This window comes from Triticum urartu, unplaced genomic scaffold (genome assembly GCF_003073215.2).
Source record: "Triticum urartu cultivar G1812 unplaced genomic scaffold, Tu2.1 TuUngrouped_contig_6834, whole genome shotgun sequence".
Lineage (NCBI taxonomy): Eukaryota > Viridiplantae > Streptophyta > Magnoliopsida > Poales > Poaceae > Triticum > Triticum urartu.
The window spans coordinates 4,338-19,549 of NW_024117628.1; the positions used below are offsets into that span (position 1 = coordinate 4,338).

Sequence of the window (15,212 nt, forward strand, 5' to 3'; positions counted from 1 at the left end):
GAAATGCGTCGAATTTGGTGAACAACCTAATGAAAAGAAACACATACATGATCTTTTTTGCACTTGAAGAACACCCATCTGGGATATTCCGGCGTGGTTGAAACTCGGCGCACCACCTGCCGCGGGCAATCGTCGCACTTTATGAACGACAACGGTGAGCCGACGAGCTGTTGGGCCAGCGCCGAGCCCAGGTGACGGTTGGGCATGTCTTTGCCGGCGAACCGCCGACGGGAGAGATCGGGGTGGCCAGAGGCGGAATCAATACCTGCATGTGGCGCGGAGGCGTTGCCGAGGCTGTGCAGTCCGGTACCCGGCCAATCCATGGCAAGGTGCAGTCGCCGGCGGCCGGATGCGCCAAATCCAGCGGCGGACGTGAAAGCCACAGATCTACCGGTTGTGTGCCGTCGACAGGGCGAGAGGGCACCAATCTGGTTGGTCAAGGACCACAGCGGAGGGTAGTGGGAGGGGCGACACCGGCGAAGATGTGGCGCGGGAGTGGAGCGCATGAGGCAGAGGAGGAGAGTGGACTTTTTACTCAGCCACCGAGTGGTGGAGTAAGGGAGGCGGGGCGTGGCTAAGGATAATTTATGCTCCACTAGCGCCGATTGGGGATTGGCTAGGTGCCGGTTAAAGGAGTAAAAACCCACGCCTCTAATCAGTTATTGGGGATCGGTTAGAAATGCCCTTATTGGATCCGGCCCAGAGGAGAGAGGTCATTGCAATTTGATAATAGACTTGAATGGACCTTCAAGTAACACAAGCTATGCGAGGTGGTACATGGATTCAGATGCGCAATACTTGGAGCAAATCTGAATGTGCTTTAGCAAAACATTTCCTCCATATACAATACGATCAACACTAATCGCAAACAATTACACATGATATATACCGGATCACAAGCGCTACAATTCCTCCTTGTTTTCTTATAGCAATTTCATCGCTACACCATCATCATCATCATCATCATCACACCAAAACATGTATTTACACATCCTCGATCCCTTGATCCGGCCACCTGATCGACCTTAATTACCCCGTCATCGTCTGGAAAACAAGCAAGCACGCACGTACCTACGGCGCGGCTCTGAATGCCTACCTCTTCCTCCCTTCAACCCAGCGAGATGGATCTCTTCGTCCTCCGCTGGCCAGCAGATGGATGGATTACTACGTACGTACGTACTAACTTCTTCTGCGCCATCATCAATCTCTCTCTGCTTCCGCCATTGCTACGTGATCGAGCACAGCTTAGCTTATGGCGGACTCGCGCGGGCGGGCCGCCCAGAGCGTGCTGAGCGCGCGGAGGCGCTGGAAGTAGTCCCCCAGCACGAGCAGGCCCTTGGCCGCCTGCCGCGTCGTCAGGATCCTGTGCATGTTCTGCAGCGTCTCCTGCCGGAGATGGTCCGCCTGCAACACCCACGACGACAATGCCATAAGTTAATCTTCAGAGTTTCAGATCATGGATGGGTCGCCGGCGGCGGCGCCGATTTAGGTACCTGCTGCACGAAGCCGACGAGGCCCTTGAGCTTCTCGACGGCGCCGACCATGTAGGCGTCGGGAGCGGCGAAGGGGTCCGTGAGGGACTCGGCCAGCGTCTGCTGCAGCTTCTGCATGCCCTGCGACAGCGCGTCCTCCGCCTGCGCCGACGTCAGCTGCAGCGCGTACACCGCCACCGACTGCGGCTCCGACATCGGCTGCAGCTGCGGGCTCAAGATCTGCGTGCCAGCCACACACCGGTCAACCCCCGACGACGACGATAACAACGGTGATCATCTTTCCGACGATAACAACGTACCTTGAGGACCTCGGAGGGCCGGAAGCCGCCGATCCAGAGGAAGAAGCGCTCGGCGGGGGACCTCCAGAGCCCCGACATGACGCAGAAGACGTCGGCCTGCGCGGCGGCGCCCTTGATCCGGAAGAGGTTGTCGTAGTTGGCGAGCCCGGTCTGCACCATCACCTCCAGCTCCAGCTCCGACGTGCCCTGCCCCGGCTGCAGCGCGCTCCGCAGCTCCTCCGTGTTCCGCTTCTGATCGTCCACCCAGTGGCCGTACGCGATCTCGAACGCCGCTACGCCGGGGTCCATCATCTGCCCCGCGGCCGCGAATCCGAGGTGACCGGCCGAGCCCCCGCGATGCAGGCTCGTTCCCGGGTTACCCCCGTACATGCCTTGCTGCTGCCTGGTGCGCTGCAGCTCCTGCTCCAGCTGCGCCAGCTTTATCCGGCTCGACTCCAGCTGCTGGATGTATGCCTGTGGCGAAGGAAGGAAGGAGCACAACAATGGCGTCAGTCAGTCGCTGGTGTGAATCATGCCATGGCTTCCGATGTTCAAGATAATCAGAATGCTTATAGGTACTGTACCTTTTTTCTGAGGCGACTTTTCCGGGCAGCCTCTCTGTTCTGTGCAAGTCTTCTCATGACCTGAGCAAAATCATCTCTTATTAATTTATATGTGCAACAGTGTCATTTCCCTCTTGCAAGAATCAATCAGATTAGCCTGGGAAATGGACAACTGAAGCTAATTGTACTTTGGAGAACAGTAATCTCCTTTGCCCAGCACATTTAAGGAAGACTAACTATACAGTAGCATGCAGCTTAAGATGTGATGGAGCGATTGATGGTTACCTTTTCCTTGGGCTTGCTCGCTCCCTGATCGGCCGTCTCCAGTTCGTCCATGTGTGGATCCTCATCCAGCTGCAGAGACCACACCAAAATGAGTAGAGAGAAAGCGTGAACCAGCTGAGGAGGAGCCAGCGAGCATGAATCTGTCGCGTACCCCTGCGTGGTCGAACTTGGCGTCGGGCTCCATGATGCTGGACCCGCTGGTGGCCTGGCCGCCGCTGTCCACCTTGTAGGGCTCGCTGCTCCACATGCCCAGCGCCGGCTGCAGCTGGGGCTGCTGGTGCTGCTGCGGCGGCGGGGCGCGCTCGTACATGGCCATCCGGAGGGGCGCCGGCGCGTACTGCGCCGCCGCCGCCGACGACATGTACTCCGGCGGGGACGCGCCGCCGGTGCCGCTGAAGAACCAGGATAAGAATCAGCACACAGGAGTTGCAAGCAGGGGAACTGGGGATGGACTTGCGTGGGTACTAGGTACAGCAGCACTAAGCTACAACTAGGGGCTAGGCCGGTAGGTGGCAGGCGCAGAGCGCCAGATAGATATGCTCCCGGCGTGAGCTGAGCCGAGCGCCACAGAGCTAGCGCAGCGCCGGCGGTGCGACCGAGCTGACAGCGTACGCAACAGATGATATATGCTGCTGGGCCGGTGACCCGACGACGATGCTCGGATCTGTCGGTGGAGGTAGGCGATGGAACGCGCGCACGAGGGAATCCGGGCCGAGGAGTGGCCGCTGGTCACCGGCGGGCTGGAGTGGTGGAGGTTTGAGCCTGGATGGAATCTGGAGGCGGAATCCGGGGGCGCGTAGCGTGGCGTGGACAGGAGGAGAGCCAGCGCGACGGGCGGGGAGTGGGCGCGCCCCGCGGCCGACCCGACCCTTTTGGCTGTGTCCTGGCCTTTGGCGCTTGCAAAGGCGGCCGTGAGGTGGCCTTGGCCTCTTCCCTTCGCGCCCCGGGACAAATGAAACGTCGCCACTTGCCGAGGGTTTACTTCACTTACGTGCCCAGAGCGGCGACGCCGACGGCGACCGGTCCGGTCCGTTCATCACCGTTGACGTCACGTCTCCCATAATGCTTCCGTAGTATGTAGTAGAATGAACACAGCGATGGCACCACCATACCTTCCGACGCTAAAGGCCGAAGCTTAACCGTGCGTGCCCGTGTTATCACGTCAAATCCGAGCCCATGTAGCGTCAAGGCCGCCATGATTCATCGGCGACCACCGCGGCGAGGCATGCACGGTGGAGGGATGTCTACCACTACTTGGCATGCAGGAGCTCCACGAGTAGTGGAGGATTTTTCACTGCTGTTGCTACTACTACCGGGCGGGCCAGCGCACACGGGAGAAAGAAGAGAAAGAAAGAGAGAGGAAGAGGAATCAATCAACAATGGTGCTCCAATAATTGGCGCCGGAGCGGGAGCGGGGCCCTCCCCCACCCCCTGGCTTTCGCGGCAAAAGCCGAGGCTCGAGTTAGGCCTGTCCGTCCGCCTATCAGCCACTCCAGCACACGACGCAAGGGTCTCTATCTATCTCCATGCCCGGCCGGCCGGCGAACCCCACCGGCCACCGCGCACCAACGACACCCGGCCGATCTTGCGTCCAGGTTCACCGGCCCGGCTCCGCCGTGCTCACTTGCAGCCTAGGTTCCCTGCGGCATATGATGCTAAAAGCTCAACACGTGTCCCGGGAAGACAGACCAAGGGAAGATTGCTGATTGGGTGGTCAGTCAGTGAGTTGGTGCTGATCCAATGGCGACGCACTCACACACCGGCTCACTGCTCACTGCTTTAGGGCTCAGAGCGAGGAGCAGTGCCGCAGCCGGAGTGGCATCGATCACCTCCGCCTTGACATCTCCTGGCTGTGGCTGGGGTGGGTGGGGGACGCGCAGAGCGCGCCCCCTTTCTCCTCATCTTCTTGGTTGGCCATGACGCAGAGCGCGCCCCCTTTCTCCTCATCTTCTCCCAGTGCACCCCGCACCATTTTCACAAAAAATTCAGCGACACTACCATGGCCGGCCTCGTCGTGTCGTGCCGTGTCATCTGCCCGCGCCGAGTCAACTCTCTATGAGCATCTCCACCAGGCCAGAGAGACCCGATGCCAAACGCATGGCTATCACTCCTCACAAGACAACACCGACCGATCACTCTTGAGGAAAAAGCACGAATTCAGAGTTTCAGACTAACCTACTGTGGCCTTAAGCGCAGATTCAGGCCAGCACCAATCACCGGCCGACGACGTGACCTGTTGACAAAAACTCTGTCCGGCATGCTAGCCTGCGTTTCTACGGTCGCTATTAGGCGGAGGGACAAAGCAGAAGGGAGCATCTCGCCTCCCCCTCATGCCTTCGGAGAATCGGCACAAGGGTATCTCCCTCTAGCTAGTTCGATGTGCCATTTCGATCCTAAGCAACACATGGTGATTCTTTCTTCTTCTTCCCTTTTCTTTTTCAGGGCTCCTCACAACCATGGTGGTTAACACCTGGCAGTGCATGCTTTGCTTTGCTAACACACTCACTCACTGAACCACTGCTCGCTGCTTTCCCTGATGCCAAACTCATGGCTCTAACAGGACTCGCGCCGATCCTTGACGCGCCCCCTGTGCGGAAAACGGCTACCGTGGCATGGGGTGCAAAGTGCAAATTGGGAGCAGGAAAACCTTTTTCCGGCAGGGGGTTTCTACGGCTGTTAGGGGGAGGAACAAAGCAGGGCATCTCCCTCCCCTGTAGTATTATACTTTCAGAGAAGAATTGGCACAAGTTATCTCCCTAGCTTGATGCACCATTTCGATCCTAACGTGGCGATTCCTTCTTTTCTCCTTTCGATGGTGCTTAGTCTAGGATTTTGCTTTGCTTTGCTTTGTTAATGCTATTATTAAACTGACATGATCTCACTTTGGAGGGATGCACTAGCCCACTTGCCAGCTCCCACCGGAGACCATCAATCAGTTTGCATCACCATCAACAAGTATCAAATCTAATGCAAATTGCCGTGCAAGTGCGCGTTAATTAATTATTAAGCGATGCTAGTTGCTAAGTCTCCTCTCTGCCTGCCACCTTGTTTTTCTATTACAGAGTTCAGACAGACTATTAATGCAACAGCTGTGACTATACTATTCATGAATTCACAGAGGAGAATCAGATGGAAAAACTGTGTAGGAGAATTAAGAGGAACGGATCAAGAGAAATAGATACGCACCTAAGCTTGTGGATGTTGAAGTGGTCTTCCAGGTACCCAGGGTAGAGCTCCATTGTGTCCTCAATCCTTATATCATGCTACCTGGTTTGATCTCCCTTTTAGCTAGATGATACACCTGAATTGATCACCTCATATCTGTCAGATGGCGAACAAGAATTCATTTACCAGAAAGGGGAAAAGGAATACGAGTTGTGTGATTCACGAGTACTCAAAGTTATTATGCGGTCTCTAAGGTTGTCTAGTGCTGCAGGAACATGGAGGAAGATATGGTCATAGAAAAATACGCCAACGAGGATACATTCCTTTGGGAGATAACATATAGAAATTTGAGCAATTGTTCGAGCCACTTTATTCCGGCTATGTAAATATTCCCACCAACGTATGGTTTAGGAGAGCTATTCCAGAGTTATTGGAGAAGCGAATATGGTTACTTCTGTACCATTGTACTAGCAATTTGCAGTCCCATTCAGGGTAAGCAAAACAAACAACAAATTAGACAAGACTAACAGAGCTTTAAATAATTATTAAGCATGACTTAGATGGTACGGCTGTTGATGAGAAGATGAAATCTGTCTGGGCACCAAGAACTTTCATGTCTTTCTTCCACTACAGCAAGAACTAAAATAGATACACAAGCCATGTATTTGCAGGCTGTACTATGATGTTTTTTCTTGCCACTAAGATGGTAACTCCGACAGAGACCTTACTTATCATTTTTGGATAAGAAGACCTCACTTATCATTAATCATAGCCCACAGTAATAGCAGCCAAGAGGTAGGACTGAGCTTGATCTTGACTATATCAGAAGCATACTCAAGGAGCAAACAAGCAAACAAAGTCAACAGACAAAGAAGGCTGAGAAATTCAGTACCCGGCTGCGGTCTTCTAGTCGACGACAAAGGAGGATGGTTTCCTTCAAACCCACAGCTCCACAGCGAAAAACTCGATCGGCGAGCTTCGAAGCACAAGAGGGAGACTCCTCCACAGATGTGGTCTGGCCGAGCTTGAGAGGGCACCAAGTTGGGCAGATGGAGTGATGCGGCGTTATATAAAGAAGCAAAGAGCCGAGCCGGCTGCCTTCTGTTGGAAAGGGGGAGCCAAAGTATAAAGAGCCCTTGAGTATCTAATATTATCACCTGGGCCTCCCCTCTCATGCTTAAGGATGCACTAATTATTCTTTCCGTAAACTAGTTGGCTATGTGCAGAGTTGCTTGCACACTGGGACTCTTAGATTACTTCAGCGCACACATCATCGATCACCTAACCAGCCAGCCTAGGGAGGAGAAAGTGTGCTCATGATTCTGACGGAGGGGAAAGATGGTAACTTTCAGGTGTAAAAAGAAGCTTGAGAGCTTTTTTAAGCCTGTGTTTTTGTTTCAGGCACACACATATATACACACTTGGTTGCTCGGACGGATCGACACATTGGCGGCTCAATAATTTCAGGTTGCGCAGGTGATTGGAACTGCCAGGGAAAGGCATGGCATCAAGAAGCTTCCTAGAACATTATACTAGAAAACCACCGAGCAAAGACGGTTAAGTGATACGCCAGATTCATTGTCACTAGTTCACTACTGATTAGGCAGAAAGTTCCTTGCCACAAGGCTCATCAGACATGGTAACATTTCACTCACAAAGTGGTAATAACAGCGCAGAAGAGACCCCCACTGGCTATACCCCCTAAACTTGTGATAGGTTGTTTTACCCACAGCCCACAGGTATCCAGACAGTGCTACTTACAGGCTTGCAGCACTGGGGTCATGTCAAGTTGTTAACCACTAAACTGAACTTGAACCAGTAACTCAATGTGTTAGGGTGGGATTTTGGATGTGGTGTGGTGGGGTCTGATTAAGGCAAGCAGGATTTAAGTAATACACACATCTTGTGATGAGTGATGAGTGATGGCCCTATAATGGGGGTCATGTTAGATTCCATGATGCAATTGAGGGACATCATCACTAGAGATTCACCTAATTGTGTACATGGTGGAACTTGCCATTTCTGGGGTATCCCCTCCTGATCACCAAACCTCTAAGCCTCCTAAAATAAGAAACCTGCCTCCTCTGCTACCTGTCGTCATTTCTCCTAGCCATAGCTGCTTAATTATTTGCCGGTGCATCGACACGTTTCTTTGATCACCCGTGTCATCTCGACGGTTCCGTTCTCCATCGGGAAGGACACATCATGCTAATCACTTAACCGGCCTTCGGATATCTTGAAGCTCTTGATTCCCTGCATAATTGAGCGGTAGCCATGCCTATCACATCAACACAAAGCAAAGCGGCACCGTAAAATTCAGTCAGAGTGCAATCACATGTAAACCTTTTCAGAAATTTGTTCGAAATTTTGCCCGGTTTTCGCAGACCCATTCGAAGTCGCCCCGTTGCCGGGCAATCATTGCGTCCACGTATCATCATCTTTGCCCGAAAGCAAGAAGGGAATACACCGGTGACTCTAAAAAAACTCCTGATTGAGAAACAGAGACGATCGGGGAAGGAATATATGTGTGTGCACACTGCACACGCGCACACAGATGATAGATTTTATGTGCGTGGTGGGGGCGTGCATGCACCTACTCACCACCTCTTTTGTGAATGGCGTAAGGGTGGTGCGTGACGACGAAGAATTCCCGCTTTGCCATAAAGGCGCCAAAAGACGGGGAACCTTTCGACGGCCAACCTAAAGGAAGAAGAAGATAAGATAAAAGCACTAGCGTACGCAGCAGCAGCAGCAGAAATGGCGGATCGATCCATCGATTAATCAATCGAATTCGTTAGTGGCGGTGTGATTAAGCTAAGCTAAGCTGACGGTGACGATGATGCGGTCTCCGTTGCGGTGCATCCAAAACCAATTAACAAGAAGGGAAACATTACCTTAAGACGGGGGCCCCTCGCTGATGGCAGCCGTTGGTGTTCGTGGGCGTCGCTGTCCCGCTGCATTTCTCCGTTTTGTTTTTCGGACGAGAGCAATGCCATTGATCGCCGGACCATTGCTTTGGGGCTTCGACCGGCCGGCCCTTCTTTCCCGTCGTCGTCGTTCTTGCCCTTTTGCCCGTCCTGCCCTTTTCGATGTTCATCATGTTTGTGTAGTACGATTCAGGGGGAGATTTATACCCTGCCGTCGTCAGATTGATTTGGGACGCTCGGTGTGGGGGTGCGGGTGAAACTGTAGATTGATCGGGAGAGGGAATTACTTGCCTGGGTGGTGGAGAGTTGGCAGTCTTGGGGTTGGGTTCCCTCGGCAGCCAGCGACGACGGCGGTGGCGGCCGGCAGGGTGAAGATGCCAGAGTTTTTTCTGAACGAGGGTTCAGTTACCCATTTTTTTTTCAGTTAAAAAAAAGGCTTAACTTTTTCTTTGGAATAAAAAAAGGTTTAGCTTTTTCTTTGCAATAAAAAAAGGTTTACTTACTCGTTCTAGTTTTTTTTTCAAAAATAAAAACATATCTATTGTAAAAGTTCACCAGAAATATAAAGCATCTCAAACATAATAAAAAATACAACGAGATTTAGAGACCACCGAATGACCACTATTGCTGTTAGAACGCGCCGATGTCCTACCGGAGCCGGCTTAGACCTTGTCGATGACAGACGGAAAGTCTTCGTGCACGTGCCACTATGGACCAGCGCCATGGAGCCGTAGTCGTCACCATTGAACTCTTGGGTAGAGCTGAAGCACCTGCCACCAAATCTCATCACGTCACGAGAAATCCTAACAGCACCGTCCCAAGGATATGACAAGAATCTACGCCAGAGCTCCAACAACTACGTCCAGATGAACGAACTCGAGGAGGATTGGAGCTCGGAAGACAAACTCGAAGAAGAAGCGTCGCCATCTGCTCGAGCTCCGCATTTGTGGGGACTAAAAATACTTGACTTAAATTACTAACCACAACAGAGGCATCGGAATTCCCGCCCCGCCACCGGCCACCGGAGCGGCAGGCAGAGGGGAGGCGAATCCACAGGCTCGCGGGTGAAGCATGGAGGGCAGAGTTTACTCTAGCCACCTAGAGTTAGGGGAGGAAAAAGAAAGCACCTGTCAGCACTTATTTTTTGTTACTCATTGTTGAAAAGGAAATATTTTGTTGTATTTTTTTTACTCAATTCCACATGCTATATTTTTTTCTTACTCATTTCTTTAAGTTTTTAAAATTCCAAACCAAACGATGTCTTCTTCCCCCGAGAAGTATCAATGTGGGAACTATTAGCTTGATGTGCTTCATTGGGCCGGGATTACAAAGGTCGTCCCTCAATCTGCTCTCTCCTTATGAGATTGGTGGCAAGTTGCAAGGGCTAGAGTTCACGGAACCAAAAGGAATTCCTTGAACACATTGATAATGCTTGTCACCTCAAGTATATGGAGGGAGAGGAATGGCAGGGTTTTCAAGAATGCTTACACGCCGCTGTTAAAAATCTTGGATCAAGTTATTGGTAACGCCAAACAATGGGAAGAAGCAAGTATGGGTCGCTTTGTTCTACACTCACTGTGATATTAGTTATGGTCGTTTTGCTGTAGACGATGTTGTATGGTCTTGGGTGGTGTTGTATGGTAGTTCTTGTGGACTTTTGGTTGGTTGTACTTCTTTTTCTCTCTTTAATATTATACATGCAGTCCTCCTGCATGGTTCAAAAAAAACTCGATGGAAACATGTAAACTTCAACATGAGTTGTTGATTGAACCTCGCATGTTTGCATACAAGCACCTGCATGGCTGGTTATTACTTTGCATAAGGCACTCAGACTTCTTTGTGAAATGTATGTAATGAGTTGATGGGTGAAGGAACCCTTAGATTGTAGATCCAATGTCATCGGCCGCAGGCTGTGAGCGAAGCTTGATACCACCTATGAAGCTCTTAAAAAACATTGAAGCCAGGTCAATGTTGTTGACATAGCGGACGAGAAGTCGTCGAAGCCAGAAGTTGCCGGAATCTATTATCTGAAAAACAAATCGTCGTTTCGAAGAACAAGGCGATGAAGAGGGCTAGACGACAACCTCAAACCCGACTAGACCCGGGAAGACATAACTTCACAAGTTCCAGTGAAGGAGTGGACCTGTGGCCTAGCCTGTGAGAGTGATGGCATCTAGGGTTTTCAAAGAGGGTTGAGGGGGCTCACTTGGATAGTTAATATCACGACTTTGCTAAAAAAAATTGAACATACTACATACGCAGATGCTTACTTTGCTGAAACTTGAATATTAAATTTAGTCAAAATTAAATGCACGGCATTGAGTGCAACTTATCCAAATTGTGTTTATTTATTTATTAGAGGAGTAACTATCCTGGTTCCTGCATTATGCGCACAATCAGTTGTCACAAATATTAAATTAGTACCTGCTGGCCATTGTAATATAGCCCATTTAGCCTGTCAATGTGATGTGGAATGATTTCTGGCCCGATTGGACAATTTCTAGCCCGATTTTTTTACTCAATTCCACATGCTATATTTTTTCTTACTCATTTCTTTAAGTTTTTAAAATTCCAAACCAAACGATGTCTTCTTCCCCCGAGAAGTATCAATGTGGGAACTATTAGCTTGATGTGCTTCATTGGGCCGGGGATTACGAAGGTCGTCCCTCAATCTGCTCTCTCCTTATGAGATTGGTGGCAAGTTGCAAGGGCTAGAGTTCACGGAACCAAAAGGAATTCCTTGAACACATTGATAATGCTTGTCACCTCGAGTATATGGAGGGAGAGGAATGGCAGGGTTTTCAAGAATGCTTACATGCCGCTGTTAAAAATCTTGGATCAAGTTATTGGTAACGCCAAACAATGGGCAGAAGCAAGTATGGGTCGCTTTGTTCTACACTCACTGTGATATTAGTTATGGTCGTTTCGCTGTAGACGATGTTGTATGGTCTTTGGTGGTGTTGTATGGTAGTTCTTGTGGACTTTTGGTTGGTTGTACTTCTTTTTCTCTCTTTAATATTATACATGCAGTCCTCCTGCATGGTTCAAAAAAAAACTCGATGGAAACATGTAAACTTCAACATGAGTTATTGATTGAACCTCGCATGTTTGCATACAAGCACCTGCATGGCTGGTTATTACTTTGCACAAGGCACTCAGGCTTCTTTGTGAAATGTATGTAATGAGTTGATGGGTGAAGGAACCCTTAGATTGTAGATCCAATGTCATCGGCCGCAGGCTGTGAGCGAAGCTTGATACCACCTATGAAGCTCTTAAAAAACATTGAAGCCAGGTCAATGTTGTTGACATAGCGGACGAGAAGTCGTCGAAGCCAGAAGTTGCCGGAATCTATTATCTGAAAAACAGATCGTCGTTTCGAAGAAGAAGGCGATGAAGAGGGCTAGACGACAACCTCAAACCCGACTAGACCCGGGAAGACATAACTTCACAAGTTCCAGTGAAGGAGTGGACCTGTGGCCTAGCCTGTGAGAGTGATGGCATCTAGGGTTTTCAAAGAGGGTTGAGGGGGCTCACTTGGATAGTTAATATCACGACTTTGCTAAAAAAAATTGAACATACTACATACGCAGATGCTTACTTTGCTGAAACTTGAATATTAAATTTAGTCAAAATTAAATGCACGGCATTGAGTGCAACTTATCCAAATTGTGTTTATTTATTTATTAGAGGAGTAACTATCCTGGTTCCAGCATTATGCTCACAGTCAGTTGTCACAAATATTAAATTAGTACCCGCTGGCCATTGTAATATAGCCCATTTAGCCTGTCAATGTGATGTGGAATGATTTCTGGCCCGATTGGACAATTTCTAGCCCGATTTTTTTACTCAATTCCACATGCTATATTTTTTCTTACTCATTTCTTTAAGTTCTTAAAATTCCAAACCAAACGATGTCTTCTTCCCCCGAGAAGTATCAATGTGGGAACTATTAGCTTGATGTGCTTCATTGGGCCGGGGATTACGAAGGTCGTCCCTCAATCTGCTCTCTCCTTATGAGATTGGTGGCAAGTTGCAAGGGCTAGAGTTCACGGAACCAAAAGGAATTCCTTGAACACATTGATAATGCTTGTCACCTCGAGTATATGGAGGGAGAGGAATGGCAGGGTTTTCAAGAATGCTTACATGCCGCTGTTAAAAATCTTGGATCAAGTTATTGGTAACGCCAAACAATGGGCAGAAGCAAGTATGGGTCGCTTTGTTCTACACTCACTGTGATATTAGTTATGGTCGTTTCGCTGTAGACGATGTTGTATGGTCTTTGGTGGTGTTGTATGGTAGTTCTTGTGGACTTTTGGTTGGTTGTACTTCTTTTTCTCTCTTTAATATTATACATGCAGTCCTCCTGCATGGTTCAAAAAAAACTCGATGAAAACATGTAAACTTCAACATGAGTTGTTGATTGAACCTCGCATGTTTGCATACAAGCACCTGCATGGCTGGTTATTACTTTGCACAAGGCACTCAGACTTCTTTGTGAAATGTATGTAATGAGTTGATGGGTGAAGGAACCCTTAGATTGTAGATCCAATGTCATCGGCCGCAGGCTGTGAGCGAAGCTTGATACCACCTATGAAGCTCTTAAAAAACATTGAAGCCAGGTCAATGTTGTTGACATAGCGGACGAGAAGTCGTCGAAGCCAGAAGTTGCCGGAATCTATTATCTGAAAAACAGATCGTCGTTTCGAAGAAGAAGGCGATGAAGAGGGCTAGACGACAACCTCAAACCCGACTAGACCCGGGAAGACATAACTTCACAAGTTCCAGTGAAGGAGTGGGCATGTGGGCTAGCCTGTGAGAGTGATGGCATCTAGGGTTTTTAAAGGGGTTGACGGGGCTCACTTGGATAGTTAATATCACGACTTTGCTTAAAAAAATTGAACATAGTACATACGCAGATGCTTACTTTGCTGAAACTTGAATATTAAATTTAGTCAAAATTAAATGCACGACATTGAGTGCAACTTATCCAAATTGTGTTTATTTATTTATTAGAGGAGTAACTATCCTGGTTCCAGCATTATGCTCACAGTCAGTTGTCACAAATATTAAATTAGTACCCGCTGGCCATTGTAATATAGCCCATTTAGCCTGTCAATGTGATGTGGAATGATTTCTGGCCCGATTGGACAATTTCTAGCCCCCCCCCACTTCTGCTTGTGTCCTATGCAAGGCGACCATCACATCGTGCGTAAGTGTGCCTAAACACCACCTAGGCGTCACCTTTTCCAACAGAGCATAATTAAGACACAGCAAGAACCCGTGCATTACAAAGCTTAGTGCTAAATCACCACCCAAGTCAGAACGTAAATCTTGTGATAGCTTGATCCAACTTATTGTTGCCCTTTGTCATCATCTCGTGTTGGTTCATTTACTTCAACATTTACCAAGACCATTACAAGACTATAGAGAAGAACATAACCTCCAAAGGTTAGACGTATTCTTTTTATCAAAAAAATAACATGATTACGATAGAGACAAATATGCCAACACAAAGCGCTAACACCAGTCGGGATCCCTTCTAACCAATTTTTTGAACATATTAGAAACATAAGTAGGGTAATTCAATTTAAAAGGCAATCTAACACGTAACCAATTAATTTGAGCAAAACTACAATCGCGAAAATATGTTGAATGGTCTCTCCTATCTGCAAAATGAACAAAACTTATTCTCTATCTAGTTTTCCTGGCTAACTTGTGTTTATTAACAACAATTCTTCGAAAGAGGTACCATGGGAAAATCTTAACCTTGGATAGGTGTATGGAGTTTTCAAATATGCCAAGGGTGATTAGTGCCTTGTACATCGCGCAAGTCGTGAAAGTCCTAAATCAATGACTATCCCATTTAAAGACATGTTTATCATCATTTAGTTGAATTAATGCTAGAGCATCGTGAAGGAAATATGCCCTAGAGGCAATAATAAAGTTATTATTTATTTCCTTATTTCATGATAAATGTTTATTATTCATGCTAGAATTGTATTAACCGGAAACATAATACATGTGTGGATACATAGACAAACATAGTGTCACTAGTATGCCTCTACTTGACTAGCTCGTTGATCAAAGCTGGTTATGTTTCCTAACCATAGACATGAGTTGTCATTTGATAAACGGGATCACATCATTAGAAGAATGATGTGATTGACTTGACCCATTCCGTTAGCTTAGCACTTGATCGTTTTAGTTTACTGTTATTGATTTCTTCATGACTTATACATGTTCCTATGACTATGAGATTATACAGCTCCCGATTGCCGGAGGAACACTTTGTGTGCTACCAAACGTCACAACGTAACTGGGTGATTATAAAGGTGTTCTACAAGTGTCTCCGATGGTGTTCGTGGAGTTGGCATAGACCAAGAATAGGATTTGTCACTCCGATTATCGGAGAGGTATCTCTGGGCCCTCTCGGTAATGCACATCACTATAAGCCTTGCAGGCAATGTGACTAATGAGTTAGTTGCGGGATGATGTATTACG

At 48.5% G+C, this 15,212-nt stretch overlaps 1 protein-coding gene across 2 annotated transcripts; it reads right to left on the minus strand.

Moving 5' to 3' along the window:
* Nucleotides 1-798: 798 nt before the first annotated feature.
* Nucleotides 799-6,901, minus strand: LOC125531138 (transcription factor TGAL6-like). Of its 2 annotated transcripts, none has more exons than XM_048695546.1 (8): nt 6,677-6,901; nt 5,806-5,940; nt 2,771-3,011; nt 2,620-2,688; nt 2,356-2,415; nt 1,793-2,245; nt 1,494-1,712; nt 799-1,404 (listed from the first exon to the last, which is right to left on the minus strand). In XM_048695546.1, exons 2-8 carry the CDS (start codon nt 5,856-5,858, stop codon nt 1,246-1,248), a joined length of 1,254 nt encoding a protein of 417 aa, XP_048551503.1. In that variant the 5' UTR covers nt 5,859-5,940; nt 6,677-6,901; the 3' UTR covers nt 799-1,245. The 2 variants fall into 2 exon arrangements, with proteins under 2 accessions (XP_048551503.1, XP_048551502.1); XM_048695545.1 differs by having other exon boundaries at nt 5,806-5,920; nt 6,677-6,895.
* Between the last annotated feature and the right edge of the window lie 8,311 nt (nt 6,902-15,212).

Bases quoted from the DNA above. Each gene is read 5' to 3' on its own strand.
- LOC125531138 (XM_048695546.1), bottom strand. From the start codon at position 5,858: ATGGAGCTCTACCCTGGGTACCTGGAAGACCACTTCAACATCCACAAG. The intron at 3,012-5,805 runs GTGCGTATCTAT...CTGGTTCTTCAG, and splicing joins TTCAACATCCACAAGCTTAG to CGGCACCGGCGGCGCGTCCC. The intron at 1,713-1,792 runs GTACGTTGTTAT...GCTGGCACGCAG, and splicing joins GGCCCTCCGAGGTCCTCAAG to ATCTTGAGCCCGCAGCTGCA.